At 46.3% G+C, this 19,398-nt stretch overlaps 1 protein-coding gene across 1 annotated transcript; it reads left to right on the plus strand.

Annotated features, from left to right (window-relative positions):
- The first annotated feature begins 445 nt into the window (after nucleotides 1-445).
- On the plus strand, nucleotides 446-17,225 carry meis1a (Meis homeobox 1 a). Its single transcript, XM_076048967.1, has 12 exons — nucleotides 446-874; nucleotides 2,761-2,966; nucleotides 4,023-4,164; nucleotides 4,790-4,840; nucleotides 4,961-5,011; nucleotides 5,101-5,247; nucleotides 5,518-5,629; nucleotides 8,228-8,373; nucleotides 13,177-13,253; nucleotides 15,419-15,481; nucleotides 16,934-17,022; nucleotides 17,132-17,225. The coding sequence occupies exons 1-12, from the start codon at nucleotides 863-865 to the stop codon at nucleotides 17,167-17,169; spliced, it is 1,134 nt and encodes a 377-aa protein (XP_075905082.1). The 5' UTR covers nucleotides 446-862; the 3' UTR covers nucleotides 17,170-17,225.
- The last annotated feature ends 2,173 nt before the right edge of the window (nucleotides 17,226-19,398 follow it).

Here is a 19,398-nt window from a genome sequence, read left to right on the forward strand (position 1 = left end):
CTGACAGATTCTCCTGCTGCTTTCAGCGCAGGTTACTGTAAAACTTTGAGAACAGCCGGAGCGGTTCGGGACGAGCCGGATTCGATTCGGTTCTGTCTGGTATGGTTCGCTTTGTCTCGATTCGGTTCGGTTCGGTCCGGTCCAAAGGGCTGCTGACAATTTGCATTCTTTTTTTTCTTTTTCTTTTTTTTTTTAACGCTGTGATGTTTGCAAGATATCAGCACCACACACACACACACACACACACACACACACACACACACACACACACACACACACACGCCCCCTGGCAGTGAGTCTCTCTGCTCCTTTAAATTGAAGAAAACAGCCCCCCACCCAAACACACACACACACACACACACACACACACACACACACACACACACACCCATCTCCCCCAACCCCCAACCCCCACCCTTTCCTCCTCTCCCCCCTCCTCACCCACTCGGCCTGCGCTCCTCTCCAGGAGGAGGAAGCTGCTTCTCCGGGGCTGCGATGGGGATTTGAAGCGCTGCTCCTCCAGAAGACAGCGCCGCTCGGCTCGGCTCGGCTCGGCTCGGCTCGGAGCTGCTGCCCTGCCCGCTCCTGGATGCTCTCTGGTCGGACTGTGCCCGCGGAGTGAGCGGCGTCTTGTTGCTGCTCGGAGCCGCTCGGAGGTCTCTGCTGCTGCTCAGGCTGCTGCTGCCGGCGGAGGGTCGCCCTCCTCCCCGCCGGTGGTTCACCGGAGCGCCGCCAGGACCCGCGGCTGCTGCCCGGTCCAGGTTGTCTGTCTAGTTGGTGACGCTCCGGTTCGGTTACCGGGGACGTGGATGTGTTTTGCCCCGTAGGAGTGAGCCGGATTCCGGGCGGACAGACGGGGCCGATGGCGCAACGGGTGCGTAAAAATCCAACTTTCATCGCAACTTTGATGAATTTGTCTGTGAGGAACTCACAGTTATGCTAAATTACCCTTTAAAACGAACTGCAATTTTACCTTCAACTACCGGTCGTTTGGGCATAAAATATGTTTTTGGGAATTTTTACAGCTGCGGTTCAAAGTTTGGCCTCGAACAGAAAATTGCGTTTTTGTTTTTTTTTTTATTGCTGATAATCGAACTAAATTTTGTATTCATTCGACCTCTTAATTAATTATCGGATTGAGCGTTAACATACCTCTTTTTAAACCAGCTTGATGGTTTTGTGAAATCTGACAGAAACTCTGGCGGAACTTTAACTAAAACGCACAGCACCAAAATTACAATTCAGGTAATTTTTTTTTTTTTTTTTTTTTTAATCGTCTACATTAAAAGACAATAAAACTTGATGATTGTTTGTTAAATTTAAATGATTTACAGGCAAATTTATTCTGTCAAAATAGTCGAAATTGATAGAAAACTTTTTTCAACCCACAATAACTTTTTTTTTTGTCTTTCCTTTCGACGTTAAAGTGGCGGATTAGTCACTTTTATTGACATATTCAGTTTGTCTTTTAGAAAATTGAAACAATTTTATCCCGCAACAATCAGCTGCAGCCATAAATTAAGAAAAAGTCAATCTTTATTTCTGGATTTTCAAATGATTTTCTGCAGACGGTTGTTTTCTCAATCTTAAATTCACGACGCAACGACGACAACGACAACGATGTTGATGTTGAGCCTCTTCTATAGTTTCCTTTTCAAAAGAAATGAACATTGCGACAGATGATCTAATGTCAAAGCTTTAAAACTATTTAAATTAAATCAGTGGGCGACAACTAATACATTAATGTAGATGATTATGTTTAGAATGATTAAAACAGTTTTTAAAGTTGAGCACTTTTGCTTTAATTTGATTCAATATATAAATCATTAAAAAATAAATGTTTGTGCATAAATCTCTCCATGAAATGTGTTGCAGGCACAGTGATAACAACTCCAGTAGTTACAACACAAATACACTTTTAGAAAAATAAACCAACTTTTGACAAGTGCTGTTTTAATTTGAAATAAGCTGGATGGCTTTTAATGTTTGAAGAATTTTGAGTTTAAAGTCTTTCTTGGTCTCCGAGTAGCTCAATTATTAACAACAGTGTGTGTTTGAGTCTGTTTGCTGAGCTGAATTCAAGATGTGCATCTGTGTTTTGACGTCTGAAAATGAAAAAAGAGGGGAAAACCTTGAACATTATTTTAAGATGAGCAGCCGGAAGGTTTGAGTCGTGCTGTTTTTGGATTTTACATTCAGTCGGTCAGAGGCTAAAGCCACTTCACGTCTCTCAGCTGAACCTGGAAAGTCATTTTTATGTTTCAGTAGATTTCAATCAAAAATGTTTCTCCTTGAGCTCAAACGAAGGTGAACAGCTGACAGTGTTTTTAGTGTTGTCACTTCTATTTTTAGAAAGAGAAAAAAATATTTATAAAAAAACTTTTTTTAAAAAGAAAAATCTAACATTTAGATTTGACATTTGTTTTTGTTTCATTCTTTTGAGACAAAAGTCTCTGTTTTACCGTCACTCATAAATTAGAATTTTTTTCATTTCAAACTTTAACGTTTTCTGTGGCGTCCTTGTGTTTTTAAAGTTTTTAAAATATTTAAAGTTTCGGTCATAAACGGGGAAAAAATGTATCATGTTATTTTTAAAGTGGAGATTTTTTTCAGAATTAGTTTCTTGTTGTTTTTTGCAATACGTTATTTTAATAATTTTTACTTTACAAGTTTTTCCTAATGCAAGCTCGCTGTCTAACTGCTAATCTGTCTCACACCCTGAGGTCAAAGGTCACCCGTCTCCTTGTCTCTCCTCTCCAGTACGAAGACCTGGCCCACTACGGGCTGGACGGAGTGGGCGGTGCCTTCGCTGACCTGCACCACCACCACCACCCCCACCCCCACCAGCGACCCCTGCAGGCTGTCCACTTGTCGGCCGGGCCCTACCCCCCCCACCAGTTTTCCCAGTCGGCCTACGGCGGCGGCGGCGGTGACTCTGTCAAGAGGGACAAAGACGCCATTTACGGGTAGGATGAGTGGACGGAACTCATGAAAAAAAAAACTCACAGAAGCTACAGACAGAAAAATACAAAGAGGAGTTTGAATCCGCTGACTGAAATTTGACATTGCTTGAAAAGATTTTTAAAAAAAAGTGATGTAAATATAGCAAAAACTTACATTATTTCAATGTGTTTCTGTTTTCTGGGAGTTTTTGTAATTTATCAAAATTTGCAGGTTGACTGAAAATCTCTGTATTTTCTGGTTATTTGATTCTTCCTTCTTGATGTAGGAACAGTTCAGCATCACATCATATATTAATTATTTAAATGTCCAATTTATGAATCAATTTCTTTGCCTTTCTTAGATTAACATTCTAATTTTTTTTGTTGGCACTAAACCTGAATTATAAAAACTGTGTAATCTAAACTTGGATGCGGCAGAAAGTCAAACGAATCTGTGGGTTTTTAAGAAGTGCAATATATTTATATTGTTTAAAGGTAGTTACAGATTTAAAAACCAAAAAACTAGAGAGCCGCTGATTTGTTCTGATTTATTTGTAATGAACTGAGGGTGAACTCTGACTTCAACTCTGAGTCTGGAGTTCCTCAGGGTTCCGTTCTCGATCTCTTCACCTTTCGCTGCCTCCCTATTATTATTTTTTTTAAATCCTACCAGTTTAAAGTGCGACATTCTTATTTTATATCTCCAAAATGTAAAGTCCTATTGTTTTGATTAGTTAATCTTGAAATTACAAGATTTTAGTTTGCATTTTTATCTCTAGTTGAACAAGACAGATCCTTTGTTTTTTCCATCAGTGTTTAATTCTTGGAGTTATTTTGTTTTGCTGATCCGTCCGCCGGGACGTTGACCAGCTGTTTCTTTTCCGGCCAATCACAACATTTCAGTCGCAGCCAAAACTTTTGAACGTTGTCGTTCCTCATCCGTCAAAACGCTCAAGTTTGACTCCGACTGGATCTGAATTCAGCAGATGGAAGCTGGAGGTGCTGCAAGTGGTTGATCTTCCTCTCCTCCACCTTCTTCTTCTTCTTCTTCTTCTTCTTCTTCTCCTTCTCCTTCTTCAGACATCCCTTGTTCCCACTGCTGGCGCTGATTTTTGAGAAATGTGAGCTGGCCACCTGCACGCCGCGGGAGAGCAGCGGGTCCGGCGCCGACGTCTGCTCCTCCGACTCCTTCAGCGAGGACATCGCCGTCTTCTCCAAGCAGGTCCGGCCATCCCCTTTCCCTGAGTCGAGAGTCGTTCATGAAATTTGAAAAATGAAAAATGTAAACAGTCGTAAAAGTGTCGCACACGCGGCGACAGCTGCAGTGTTTCAGGGAGAAGAACTCCGGAATGTTCTGAACCGCAGCCCATCGCAGCAGGAGTCGCCAAGAACTCGCTTAGCTTAGCTTAGCTTAGCCTTGCTTAGCATATTTTTAGCTAGCGTCATCTGTTTTATGTTTTTTTCCACCCGAACTTTGCAAAGGTTCTTGTCTATTTTTTTATTTATGTATTTATTTTATGGAGAATACAGAACGCTGCTTAAAGAAATTTTCTCACCTTTCTTTTCATGCACTTGATTTAAAGAAAAGGAAAAACACTCACAAGGTTAATTAGCTTTAGCCTCCTGAATGACGTCTTTATTTTGAAATTGAAGCTGAACAACAACCACAGTGTCGTCAGCAAACTCATTGAGCTGAATTTAGCCATGAATTGAAAACAGAGACAGCTTTATGCAAAACGACTTTTCGACGAATGAAAAAAAAAACATTAAAATGAAAAACAAAAAACAACAACAGCATTTGACAAATCTGCCAAATATCTTACTATTTATTTGTCCTGTGTGTCCAGATCCGAACAGAAAAACCATTGTTTTCGTCCAATCCGGAGCTGGACAACTTGGTGGGTTGTTAGATGTTTTTCAACCGTTTGTTTCTTCCGTCTTCACTCGCCGCCACCTGACTGAAAGTGTGTTTTGTTCTGTTTTGTGTTGTTTTTGTTTATGTTGCTGTTGTTGTGTAGATGATCCAGGCCATACAGGTGCTGCGCTTCCACCTGCTGGAGCTGGAGAAGGTCAGAACATAAAATCAAAGAAACATTCATCCAACTCAAGTTTAACACTTAAAAAAACCCAAACCAAACACATATGTGTTTGTGTTCAGGTCCACGAGCTGTGTGACAACTTCTGCCACCGCTACATCAGCTGCCTGAAGGGGAAGATGCCGGTGGACCTGGTGCTGGACGACCGGGACGGGAACAAGTCGGACGGCGAAGACTTCCTGCGCTCATCCGCCAGCAACATGGAGCAGGTGAGACAGCTGTTTCAGAGTTATCACTTTTCCATCGTCTGCGTCCACAATTTATTATGATATATACGTATACATTTATATGTTTATGTATCTATATATATGTGTGTATATATATATATATATATATATATGTGTATGTATGTATGTGTATATATATATATATATATATATGTATGTATGAATGCATGTATACACAGATGGTGTTTCCAAGCTAGCAGCAGTTTCCTGTTTCTGTCGAGGCTTTTTCAACTCACTGTCACTGATCTGCAGATTTCCTGGAACAGGGATCATGATGACGACGCCTCGGTGCGGTCAGCAGGCACGCCAGGGCCATCTAGTGGCGGACACACGTCTCACAGCGGTGACAACAGCAGCGAACAAGGTGAGACCGCAACACCTGGTTTCTCTTTAAGTCGAAACGCTGTTTTCGAGAAACAAATTTATGTGTCAAGTGTCTGAAAAATGATCAGATGATGAAATAATCTTACACAAAATATTTAACCTCCAGCAATTTCAGGGGTAAAGCAATAATAATAAAATCCTCCTCCCCACGAGACGACATAACGGTCATTGCAGCCGCGCGGAGGGCAGATGTTGTCTGTTCGCAGCAGCCAAGAGGGGAAAAAAAACCCCACATACAACATTTAGAGTCTAAGCTCAGCAAGCTTGACGTGCGCGACACGCGTTAATGCGCTGTTAATGCACCGCAGCTGAGCAGCTAATTAGCGGCAAGGCCTCGTAAAGCTGCGTTAGCAGGCAGCAGTGGTGCCTTATTTGCACCTGTGTTCTCGTTAGCGTGTGTGTGTGTGTGTGTGTGTGTGTGTGTGTGTGTGTGTGTGTGTGTGTGTGTGTGTGTGTGTGTGTGTGTGTGTGTGTGTGAGTGAGTGACAAACAATTCTCTTTTTTTCCTCTCTAGGTAATAACCGCCAGCTCAATAAATGCTAACAGTCCTCTGCTGTGGTTTTGCTAGCGTCCATTAGTGGGCCAAAACGGGAACCAGAGCCGCGGTTTTCTTCCACACATTCTGACATATTTACAGTTCTACGCTGCCGTGCGCCTTCTTAAAATTATTCAGCGCCTGAGTTTAGGACCCCCCAACCCCCCAAAAAAAAAAAAAAAAAAAAAATTGTATTCGTGTAATGCAGCCGAGCAGAGGGTTGTGAAACCAGCTGCGGCTCAGATGTGTGTCAGCGTGACGTTTGTTCTTGAAGACACAGTGGTTGTGCGTCGCTGTTCTGCACTGGTTTCAGTCAATCCCACGTTCCCCAACTGTGGCTCCGCCCCTTCCCTCTCAAAGGTGCCACGCTGAAAGCGTTTCAGCCGGGACTTTCCTCAAAGGTGGAACTCCAAAGAATTCATACTGGAAGTTTTTCCCCGTTTTTTTCCCCCCAGTCGGCTGCGGTCGAATGTGAGAAACATCTGGTGGAAGAAGAGGCTCCGCCCCCTGCACGCTCTCGCGCTGACAGAATCCGGCCCCCTGTTGTTGTTGTTTTTTTTTTTGGTATTTTTGAGTTTCATCTGGGAGCTTCTCATCCGTTGAGCGTCGGATTGGTATTTAAATAATCAGGGCTCCTCCCACTACTGCCAAGGCAAGAAATGGAGCGTGGTGGTGGAAGTGTGTTGGGCGAGTCGTCCGTCCGACCGTCCGTCCTGCAGCAGCTCACGGACGATAAAGTTTTTGCACAAACACTACTTAAGGAGCGCAGAGCAGGAGGGGGCAGTGCCCTGAGTTGTGTTTCTGTTTTTGTGTCGCGCTGCAGAGAGATTTGCCATGTTGAGCCTTGGTGCCGAGCTCCCCGCCAGGCCGCTTCATCTGAGGAAAAGATGAGCGACCAGTCGACTGGAATACGTAATTTTCTTCAGTCATCGTTTCGAAGAGCGTCTGTCGCTGATTTTCATTTATTTTTTTGTTCAATCTGGAGAAGACCTGGAACTGGAACCTTGATGTGAAACGGCTAAAAAAAAAAAATCCCTGGAACCGCACAGACAGAACTTTTTTCGCCGTTCATTGAGAAAATAATCTGAGCTGCAGCCACAAATATTCTGAGCTTTACCTCCTTCAAATATATCATGCGACTAAAAGTTTCACAACTTTCATGGTCTGTTTTTACAGCCGACTGACTCGTCCTGCTCTCACAGGTGTCGTCGCAAACCATTTAGCCGCTATGGCTTGACCTCCTCCCCCTCCCTCTCCTCCTGGGCCCTCCGAGGGAGGTGGGCGGGGTTACAGAGTGTAGACGGAGCTAGGAAGGGGGAAGGTGGGGGAGGGTGTTCAGGTTGGCCTGCTGCTCGGCTAATGAGGCCGAGAGCTTGTTTATTGAGTTACGCGTCATTTTTATGATTATTTCCACCTTCTCAGGCTTTAGAACCTGCCTCCACTCTTGAGACGTTGTTCACTCTTGCCCTACCCCTTCCCTCCTCCCCTACAATCAGACCCAGGTCGCCATGACCCCTCCCCACCACCACGACCCCCCCCCCCCCCCCAAATCCCCCTCCCCGGCTGCTAAGAAACACGCTGAGAAAATGAGGCTCATTAACGAGGCAGCAGAGGAGGCCGAGTGAATACACGGAGCTCCTGGAGGCTCCTGGTGAAATGTTCTATTATGTCGGGGTGTCACGGTCCAGTGGAGGGGGGATGGGGGGTGTGGAGGCTGGGGAGATAGGAGGGGCCGCCAGTTTGAGTCAGACTGGGGAAATGTTCCAACTTGTACCTCATGAGGTCGAGCGGCGCGCTAACAGGGCTGTTTTTGGCTAATTTAGACACGCCCCCGACACACACACACCACCCCCTGGTGGCTGCCTACGGTACAGTCGTACAAAACAATGACAAGTCGTTTGTTCTGACTGACGGTTTTGTTGTATTTCTGTGTTTTTGGACAACCTGGTTTGTTCCGGTTCAGTTCTGTTTGGTTCTGTTCTCCCCTGCTCTGTGCGGCCAACTGACCTCATGGTTGTTTTTTTATTTTTCCTCTGTGATCAGGCGATGGTCTTGACAACGGCCTGGCGTCTCCCAGCACCGGTGACGACGACGACCCCGACCGAGACAAACTGCACAACAAGAAGAGAGGAATCTTCCCCAAGGTGGCCACCAACATCCTGAGGGCGTGGCTCTTCCAGCACTTGACGGTAGGTCCGCCCCCGAGCAGCCGTCCTATTGGCCGCTCACTTCCTCTGCTGCTCCTGCTGCTGCTGCTGCTGGTTTGACTTCTTCGTGTAGCTGTGTAGTGTCAGCCAATGACGTCGCTATAAATTTACCTCAACTGGTTTACTCCAGGAAAAAAACTGCACTTTTATTTTGGTTTTCCCCTTTTTTTTAAAAAAAAATAAAAAAAACTTGCTTGGAAAAAAAATCCTTTGAAACTAGGCTAGGGCACTACAGTATATGCTAACATATCTAAGTTGTAAAACGGTTCAGACACCTTTCTGGAAACATGTGGAATGACCATAAATACCAAGTGGCCTGAATATGGAGATTCTGTGGAAAAAACAAACCTCAAGACCTTCAGGAGGAACCTGAGGACCTTCAGAAAAAACCTAAGGACCTTCAAGAGGAACCTGAATACATCAGGAGGAACCTCAGGACCATCAGGAGAACCCTGAAGACCTTTAGGGGGAACCTTTCGACTCTCAGGAGGAACCTGAAGACCTTCAGGACTCTGAGATCCACTCGGAGGTCTAAACCCTTGACCTCCCACTCCTGCTCCTGGTATTTCTGTCCTGCCGTCCGCCCGCTGACCTCCCTGTCTGCTTTGAAGCTGCTGTGACCTTCTCCTCCTGGGCCGAGGTGATGACCTTTGACCCTTGGCCCCGGGTCCAGGTATTTCAACCTGCCGGCTGCTCAGAGCTTCCAACCCGAAGCAAGAACTAAAAAAAAACTTCTACTCTGGAAAAAATGCTGTTGCTTGTTTACGTCCGTGGCTTTACATGCATGTACATACGCACGCACACACCCACACACATACACACGCACGCGCACGCGCACTCACACACACACACACACACACACACACACACACACACACACACACACGCATATATGTAAGTCTTGAAATTTTGTACATTCTTTGTTTTCTTCAGCCTTCAGTGGAGAACAAAAATTCACCCAGAGGGGTCATTTACACAAATACGAGTTTCTCTGAAAATGCACAAATATTTATGAGGTTCGGCCTCGCGTTTACACGAAGCCGACGTCTTCAATGAAACCGCACAGACTGAAACCACACTTTTCCGAAAACGCTCCTCCGCCTTTCCCGGATCCGTGTAAACTCAGAAACCGCTAAACCCCTCCTCCGCCCTGCAACCTGAGCCGCTGTGAGGTGCAGACGACCACTGATAACAACAACAACAGACAAAACAATAAACAACAACACAAGTTCACCTGAAGTGATTCACTGCTGATAAACGCACTTGCAGGTAAAAAGGGGGCGGGGCTTTATGTAGTAGCGCGTGGCTCCGTCAAAACGGCAGAAACACGCGAGACGTCGAGCAGAAAAAAAACTGCGATTCTAAGAAACAAAAAATTCTAAAAAAAAAAAAAAAAAAAACTTCAAAGTGGAGGGCGCTGGGCTTCGGCCCCGCCCCCCTGTCGGCCCGCCTGAAGGATGGGCCTCCAGAGCCGAGCTGGACAGATGAGTTAGCAGGAAGCCCCGGCGATGACCTGGCCCCCCCCCCTCCCTCGCGCCAACCACCCGGGGTCAAAGGTCAGCGGGACACCTCCATCCATCTATCACCGGCTCTTTATTACAGCTGCTGGGCTGCAGATGTGGGTGACGGCGAGACGAGAACTGCAGCTCGCCGAAGGCTCCTGATTGGGTCTGGACTCGCTGGAATGGTCACCAAAAACAGGAAGTGTTGCACAATGACAATCGTGATTGGTCTGCTGAACAAATGAAGGTTTCCTTCAATCATCAGGCTTTTCTTTAAGGCTCCTCCTCCTCCTCCTTTCAAGATGTTTTCTGAGATTTATTCTTGAATCCATTAATCGCGATTAATCGAAAGTAGGGGAGGTTTTTCTGCGTCTGACAACTGTTTTTTCTTTCTTTTTTTTTTAATAGGAAACATGTCATCAGTTCGACTGAGAACATTTCAGTTACAGTTCCGGTCTCCTTGTTTAGCGATTAGCGTTAGCTTGAGACACTGCACATGCATCAGGTTTGAGGGTGGGGGTCCCCATCCTTCTGATTGTTACTCAATAACAATCTTAATTTCCGAAACATGCAGCATGCATATTTTTAAAAATTTAATTTTAGACAGGGTTTTCTTAAAGTAATCTTACCAGCTGTGGTTGGTAGAGCAGGCTGCGAATTGATGATCGAAGGGTTGGCGGTTCAAATCCTGGCTCCGACTAGCCATTTGTCTGAAATGTTCTTGTTCTGCAGCCATGCCATTGGTGTATGAGGCCATTGTAAAGCGCTTTGGGTACCGTGAAGGTGCTGGAAAAGCACTGTATTAGTGCAGTCCATTTACCATTATCATGTATATACTGTATGTATGTGTGTGTGTGTGTCACACACACACACACACACACACATACATAACAAGTACATATATACATACATACATACATATACACACACACACACACACACACACACACATATATACCTCTTCCGGACCCCCTCCTGTTAATTGAACATTGTATTTTCTATCATTAATACTTTAAGACAACAACAAAAGGAAGCGGATCAAGTTGATTGGCTGATGAATAATTAGCAGTTTTTCCTGCCCAGTGAGAGAAACTTTTGGCACTGTTGGCTGATTGCGGCTCCCCAGATGTGACCAGGAACACGGCTCTTTCTGCTCCGTCTGGATGTTTTCTTGACTCCGTCCTGAACTCCGGACGGTTCCCAGAGTTCCGTCAGGACCCGAGGTGGTTTTAATCAGAGCTGGAGCTCCCCCCCCACCACCACACCACACCACACCACACCACCGCCGCCGCCCACCAAACCCCCGTCCCGGTGGCGGCGGCTGGAAAACAGACGTGTGTGTGAGCCGATGTCGCTCCACTTCTCCCCGGCAGTGAAAACATCATCCATTACCTCGGTGACAGGGATCCCCAGGGGCCGCGGGGCCCGGCGCCCTGCAGGGGTCGCCTTTATTGACCCCTCAGCCACCCCCCCACGCTCCCCGACAACACACACACACACACACACACACACACACACACACACACACACACACACACACACACACACACAGCAGCAGCATGTGCTCTCATACATCACGACTCGCTCTTTCTTCGCCGACGGCGTGACTGAGCATCCGTCCATTCGATGATGACCAGGAGCTCCTGCAGATGGAGCCCAACAAAAGATCCAGTATGAAGAAAAAAAACTTCACAATGTCAACTTGTTGTTCTTTTCTTCTCTATTCAAGTCGACCTGCATTTTTCTTTATGGCTCCTCCAACTGAAAAAGTTTTTTTCTGTGAATAAATTCCTTTTAGTTTTATTTTGAACCTGTTTGCATACGCGTGCGCACACACACACACACACACACACTCACCAAAATAGACTTATTACGACCCCTTAACTGGTTTACAGGGGCAATTAAAAAAACAACAGCATCTCCCCACATCACAGCACGGAACAGTGTGTGTGTGTGTGTGTGTGTGTGTGTGTGTGTGTGTGTGTGTGTGTGTGTGTGTGTGTGTGTGTGTGTGTGTCCCCCATGTCGTCGCTTCTTCTTTGTGTTTGATTGAACTCAGTGAGGGAGCTGATCTCCATGAGGCCACGACCTTTATTTGAACTGTTCTTCTTGTTTCTTGCTTTCAATATTGATAAGATAAGATGAAGTTTTTATTTTTGTTGTGTTTGTTTTGTTTTGTTTTGTTTTTTTTAACTTCAAGTCCATATTTTAATAATTAAACACCAAAGACCTTCTCACTTGCTCGGGTCCTCCGATTCTCTTGTGGATCAGCGACTTTTTTTGAGACAAAAAGTTCTTCTCCTTCTTCTTCTTCTTCTTCTTCTTCTGACGTCGTCGTCGGTGTGAAAATAGCTCCTGGAAGCTCTGCGGCGGCGGCGTTGTGCAGGTCAGGGCCGTGTCGGCCGCTGCAGCTGTTTCCAGTCAGCCAGACTCAGAAACTCTTCGCTCAGCTGTTACTCTGGAAGCTGATTTACGGCCTCCAACTCTTGCTGAACCTTCTTCGGCTCCGCCGGCCCGTTTATCACACACGGCTGACCTCATCCGGCGGCCGCAGCAGGTTTCCAGGGTTTTTATGTTGTTGGGTGTTTTTTTTGTTTTGTTTTTTTTATTATTGTTTTCGAAAATTTCGCTGTTGTGATTTCTGTGTTAGCATGTCAACATCTTTCAGCGTCAAACCTCTAGCCGGGACTCAAACACACACACACACATGCACTGCTGGACATCTTCCTGAATGACGTCTCTAGTTAACGGTTGTAAAAATGTTGTGTGAATTCTTTTGTAACTGTGTCGTGTGACTCGGAGAGAGAGAGCCAATGAAATTCAAGACTGGTCTAGTCCGGCAGCTGTTTGTGCCAAAAGATGGACCAAACATCGACAAACAAAATTGTTTTTATTTTATTTTATTTCATTTTATTACATTTATTTTGGTATTTTTGGTATTTTTTAGTCTGTGTGTTTAGGATTTTACTTATTCATCATTTTAGTTCTATCATTATTATTATCATTATTCCATAATGTGTCGAGCAAAACTGAAAATTGAAAAAAAAAAAAAAACACTTAAAACCTAAAACAAGACACTTCCGATTAAAAATACAACAGTTTGAACACAAAAATGAGACAGAAAAAAATCAGCGGCAATCAACGACAGCTTTACAGAACAAAAATCTATAATGAATGAATGAATGAATGAATGAATAAAGAAAATCAGAAAAAAGCAGAAAAATAGAGCAGTGAGTCCTGCTGTGATGCTGCAAGTTAACGGCTACATCTTGTCCCCCTGCAGCACCCGTACCCGTCCGAGGAGCAGAAGAAGCAGCTGGCTCAGGACACTGGCCTCACCATCCTACAGGTCAACAACTGGTAAGTGAGTGAGTGAGTGAGTGAGTGAGCAGGACACACACGCACAAACACACTCACACACAAACACACACCTGGATCTCTTCTCATGGGAGAGTTAATTGGAGGTGAGACGGCGTCAGCAGGATTCACCGCTGGGAGTTTGGAGCACACATATACACACACATATCTGCGTGTGTGTGTGTGTGTGTGTGTGTGTGTGTGTGTGTGTGTGTGTGTGTGTGTGTGTGTGTGTGTGTGTGTGTGTGAATGCTATTTTCATGGCAAACAGCTGGACTGGTGTCTTCAAACACCCCCCTTGTGGAGAGTGAGTGATGGGAGGTGGGGGCTGACCTGAGAATGACATCGGGTGGGCGTGGCTTTGCTGGCCTTTTACAAGCTGTGTGTGTGTGTGTGTGTGTGTGTGTGCGCGCGCTGCACTTGCCGTGAACTGACTTTCCGACTTGATTTTTTATTTTTATTTTTTGCATTACTCACCTCAACAGGAAGTGTCACTCAGTCAACAGGAAGTTAAGGTGTTAAGGTGGGGGGCCGTGGGTGGGAGTTGGGGGGGCAACGGACGGAGGCTTCCCATTGGTACAGAGGAATCTGACAACGCCGTTTCGCCGTTTTCACATCGTTGCCGTGTGGACGGTGAAAACGGCTTTTCCTTGTAAAACGATGACGTCGTCGCACCCTCACTGTCATGTGACCGGAAAAAACACGGCATGCAGCGGCACAAACGACAACGATAGCGGCCAGCGGAGTTGTCTTTGTATGGCAGGCGCTTCAAGATTTGTTGGCAATATTACTACAAAACCTCACAAAACCTCAGACTCACGTTTTTTTCCGCTACTCGCCGTTTTTGTTTTCTGTGTGTTTGGTGCGTAGCGGAAATGCCCTCTTTTCTAAATCGTGGGTCCAGTGGCTGTGTCAGCGTCTGTTAACAGCGCCACGTTTCGGTGTGGCATACGCGTTACATCGTTTTCAGCCACCGTCCCGTTTCCATCTGTCAGCGTGTGGACGCCACTTTTTTCCACCCCGGGAAAGAAAAAAAACGTCAACGTTCCCGTGTGGACAGGGCCTGAGGTTCTTTTTGCGAAAACTTCCAAGAGAACCTGCTGAAGGTCAACTGGTAACCGGGAACCGGTTTCATCCAGTTCAGCCAGTTTGATTTGGTGAGCAGAAGTCCGATCTTCACCTCCTCCTCCTCTCCCACCCTCCTCCTCCTCCTCCTCTTACTCCTACCCCTCCTTCTCCTCCTCCTCCACCTCTCCCTCTTCCCACTGCTCCTCCACCTCCTCTCTCTGTTCCTTCTCTTCCTCTGCTCCCTCCTCCCGGAGAACAAGTGGAAATGGAACCGTCCCTCCTGGCTCGGGGGTGAAGAGGAGGGGTGTGTGTGTGTGTTGAGGGAGAGGGGGGGAGAGGGGGAGGACATAAATCACACGGGGAAGGTATGAGGGGGGTCACTGTGGGGGGGCCAGCGAAGCTTTGAGGAAGACCAGAACCTTCCTCTGGAGGGGGAGGGAGGTGGGAGGCGGGAGTGTCACAGAAGGTGCTGGGTCAGAGGTCACACATACCAGGATGATGGCTGGAAGAGTCAACGACTCAGAAGGACATTGAACGCACCGCCGCTGCCTGGTTAGCACCTGGTTAGCACCTTCAGCTTCTGACGCTACAAGTTTTCAAGCCCCTATTGTCGTAAAAGGTGTTTTTGCTAAATGCTAAATTGCTCATTTTGAATGGTAACTTGATCCACAGAAATCACAAAACGTTACTTGTACTAGAAAGTAACAATTTTTTAAGTCAACAGGTACAGCTGAAAACTGTCTTAGCCAGACGACTAGATTAACTAAACTTAACATAACATAACGTAAGTAACCCAACATAAGGTGACGTAACATAACCTAAATTAACGTAACAGACCGCACCTCAGCCGAGCTTGACTAAAAATAACTGAATGTAACTTAACACATCATAACTAAACTTAGCATACCATTGTTTAACACAACTTGGTTCAACTTAACATGACTCTACTTACCATTACTTTACATATTTGGTATTAACTTAACATATGTTTACGAAACTCACCATAACGTAACTTCACTTAGCTTGTCTAGCCCAACTTGACTTGACTTGACTTTGCTTTTGGATTGTAACATCTGAACCTGTTTCCTGCTCTTCCTCAGGTTCATCAACGCCCGGCGGCGAATCGTCCAGCCAATGATCGACCAGTCCAACCGAGCAGGCAAGTGCCACTTCCTGTCCGGCTCAAACCAAGCGGAACCATCAACGTACACCCTCATAGTGCATGTTGAGTGTGCACGTCACAAAATGTTTGTCTATTTTATTTGTTAGTTTTCTCACCAACACCCTTCATTTAGTTTTCAAACGATTGTTTCTTCTTGACTTTAATAATAATAATTTTTATTTATAAAGCGCTCTTACAGGTGCTCAGAGTCGCTTTACAGGTAAAATAACAATAAAAACAATGCGAGAGATTAAAAATTAAAAACGATTAAAAAATAGATAATAATAAAATAAGATAAAATCAGTTAAAAACAGACAGGGTTGAGAGGGCAGATATGGGCTGGGAGGTGTGGTGGGTAGGAGGGTTCAGGTAGGGTAGGCAATTCAGAAGAGGTGGGTTTTGAGGGTAGTCTTGAAGTTGTTGAGCTCGGTACAGTTGCGGATGTGTTTGGGGAGGAAGTTCTAGAGGGTGGGGGCGGAGACACTGAAGGCCCGGTCCCCCAGGGTTCGGTGCTTGGTTATGGCAAGGGGTGAGAGAAGGTTAGCATCAGCTGAGCGAAGGGGACGGTTTGGGGTGTGACGGACAATGAGGTCAGACAAGTAGGGAGGGGCCAGGTTGTGGAGTGACTTGAAGGTGAGGAGGAGGATCTTGAATTGGATACAGTGGGCAACAGGAAGCCAATGGAGTTGGTGGAGGACGGGGGTGATGTGGTCGTAGGGGCGGGAACCAGTGAGAAGTCTGGCGGCGGAGTTCTGGATGTATTTGATTGGCTTCTTGGCTCTGACCTTTGACCTCTGACCTCTGACCCTTAAAATTAGTGCTTATCTACAGTAGCTCTCTAAAGCACCACAAAGTGGACCTCATATCTCCACTGCAAAAACAGGAAAATTGCTTCAACTCAACAAGTCGTAGCTGAGGCCTCTGCGCTGTGGCTCCGCCCACTCCGGCCCTCTGCACCGTGTTTAAAATGGTCGTTTAAAGAGGTCGCAGTACTGCGGGGCCTGACAGGATTAGCTAGCGGACAAAGACGCTAATCGCTTTGACTGACCGCCACATTGAACGTTTTAACCTGGGATTAGAGCCACTGGGAATCCAGCTAAACCGCCGCTAAACCGCCACTAAAGGCTAAAGGCTAAAGCGCCGCTAGCCTTTTGGCCCCTGTGGCATTTTTACAGTGCGTCCCACACACAAAAAGCATTAATATGGTGCTAAGTGGTGGGCCAGGAGACACTGTTGGGAGTAAACACAGAGCGGAGCGGGGGCGGGGGCGGGGCTTCCCCCCTTTCAAAATAAAACAGCATCTTCGTCTTTCCCTCGAAGGAGATTTTCAATAAAGTTCACAAGATGACAAATTTAAAAGCCCAAAAAAACATCAATTTATTGCGCCCTGAGTGAGGCTGTGATGTCATCCCTGCTGGACGGCCCACTAAAGAGTCTCCTCCCACCCAGTGAGCCAGGCAGGACCCTTCGGCCCAGACGGCCCTCAGCCAATGGGAGGCTTCGTCATGGACGGGCAGGCACACATGGGGCTCAGAGGACCTGGTAAACACACACACACACACACACACACACACACACACTCGCGCTGGGTTGTTGTTAGTCTGAGCCGAGTGTCACTGTTATTGTTGTTGTTGTTGTTGTGGTGCTGCAGGAGGCCTCGGTGTGGATGGACAGTGGCATTACATGTAGCAGCGCCGCCCACCTGCAGCCGGGGGAATTGCAGCGCACCGCCAGGCCGGGAAACAGTGAGTGTGGAGTGGAGACGGAACACAACCACATGAGTTTTCGTTATTATTAATTCACGTTTTGAAATTAATTACAGCCCCCCCGACTCTCTCTTCCTCTTCCTCTCTCTCTCCCTCTCTCATTCTCCCCCACTCACTCTCTCTTTCTCCCGCTCTCTCTCACACTATGACACTTCAGTATTTTTCGCCTCCCAGTCGTTGCACATGCATTAGCCCCCCCACCCCCTCCCCAACCACACCTTAACCTCCCCTAGCTAATTGAACCAGCTTCCCTCTGATTTAAAGGTCAATTAATCCTCCGAGATCCTCTCCCTCTCCATCCATCCAGCCGGGCGAGCGAGCGATCATTAGTGCAGCAGCTCCTAATCTGATCAGCTCAGTCCAATTAGCACGTAAGCAGTTTGTCAGCATAGTGAGGGGTAGGAGGGAGGAGGGAAGGGGGTGGGGGGTCAGGTGGATGTTGACATGCAGAAAGGAAGTGCGGAGAGAGAGAGAGGGGGGGGAAGGAGAGGACAATTAAAGATTTTTTTTCCTAGTGGCTCCTGGGAAACAAAACACCTGTCAGCCAGGATCGGACGCAGCCATGCGTGAAGCTACACACACACACACACACACACACACACACACACACACACACACACACACACACACGTCTCTAATCTTGTGCGCCTCTTTTCTCTTTTCTTTCATCCCATTGGCTCTCACTCGGATAAAAGACAAGAAAAAAGAATCGACGGTCCACACGTGATGAGTAGTGAAGGAGGGAGGAAGGGAGGAGGAGAAGAGGACTGGCTTTAGCTAGCTAATGTAGCGTACGTTCTGTTTTATGTATCTTCTCTATAAAAGGTACAGGGTTTAATTGAGTCCTTGGTTTGATAAAAAACTAAACCAAACTTGAAAGAGAGCTAGCGAGCCAGCTGGCTCGAGAGGAGGTAGCTCAAAGAGTCTCTGACGGCTAAACCATCCTCAACAGCGAGCTAACCAACACACTCATTGCACTTGCATTCGTTTATCTGCTTGTAGACAACACAAAGTGAGTCAAAGAGATACACCATGGACCTTGAACACGACCTTTTGCCACTGACTGCTTTGAGCGACTGTACCGCTCGCTTAATGGTTCGTCTTCTTCTGTGGTGACACTCTTCCTCCTCCCTCTCACAGGTTTCACTCAGGAGTTCTGCAGAGTTTCCTAGGCAGGCATGGAGCAGGTCCCTCCCTCACACCGTCAATCCGTCCGACTGCTGCCCACCAAAGAAAGACACTCTGTGACTCTAATTCAGACACCTAAAGCACAACGAACCCTTTGAAAAGTCCTGGACCAGATTTGGACGCGTTACCTGATGTGGACGCGTTGCTGGATGTGGACGTGGGGTCTCTGGTGGAACCTGAAGTCTGAATTGGACATTGGATGTGACACCAGCAGCCAATGTCTGTACTTCCCCAGACGGAAGCGCTTTCAAGAAAAATGACTTTATTTTGTTTTTTCTTTTCCAAGGAAAGAACTTTGTCGAAAAGTGCCGGCGGAAGTCACATGACCCAACACTGTTGTTTCTTCACTCTGAGCATTTTGTCTCTTTTTCCTCCGAGGAGAGCCAAAAACCTTTTGAGTTGGAAAATAAAAAAATATAAAAAAAGTTAAACAATCTCAAAAAGTTTTTTTTTTGTAAATTGTCAGCACCTGCTGCTTCCTGCTACTTCCTGCTACTTCTTGTTGGTTCCAGCTACATCCTGCTGCTCCCTGCTGCTCTTGCTGCTTCTGCTACTTCCTGCTGCTCATTAGTCCTGCTGCATTGAATACACACAAGTACGTTAAGCGTGAAAAGTTTGATTTCAAATGTAAAACTTGTCGTTTAGCTGCTGCTGCTGCTGCTGCTACAAAAGTCACATAGAAACGACTAAAGCAGCAAAAGGTGAACAAAACAAACCATTTGTTTTATTTTGAAATGCAGGGTGGGGGCGGGTGTGGGGAAGATGGAGTGTGTGTGGGGGGGTAAAGGGGTCTGTGTGAGTCTTTTTGAACCTTTACAAGGTGGAATTAGTTCCCCCTCACGCTCCAGTCGGCCAGCTGAATGGCAGCGCTGCCCCGCCTCCCTCTGATCACATGACCTGTCAGTTTGTTTTCCTTCCTTCAGGAAACTTTTCCTTCTCACTACTTTAATTCCTTTTTGAACTT

This window comes from Nelusetta ayraudi, unplaced genomic scaffold (assembly GCF_046127955.1).
Source record: "Nelusetta ayraudi isolate G7.1 ecotype Tasmania unplaced genomic scaffold, CSIRO-AGI_Nayr_v1 ptg000109l, whole genome shotgun sequence".
NCBI classification, from domain to species: domain Eukaryota; kingdom Metazoa; phylum Chordata; class Actinopteri; order Tetraodontiformes; family Monacanthidae; genus Nelusetta; species Nelusetta ayraudi.

Bases quoted from the DNA above. Each gene is read 5' to 3' on its own strand.
- meis1a (XM_076048967.1), top strand. The intron at 4,841-4,960 runs GTGGGTTGTTAG...GTTGTTGTGTAG, and splicing joins ATCCGGAGCTGGACAACTTG to ATGATCCAGGCCATACAGGT. The intron at 5,630-8,227 runs GTGAGACCGCAA...CTCTGTGATCAG, and splicing joins TGACAACAGCAGCGAACAAG to GCGATGGTCTTGACAACGGC.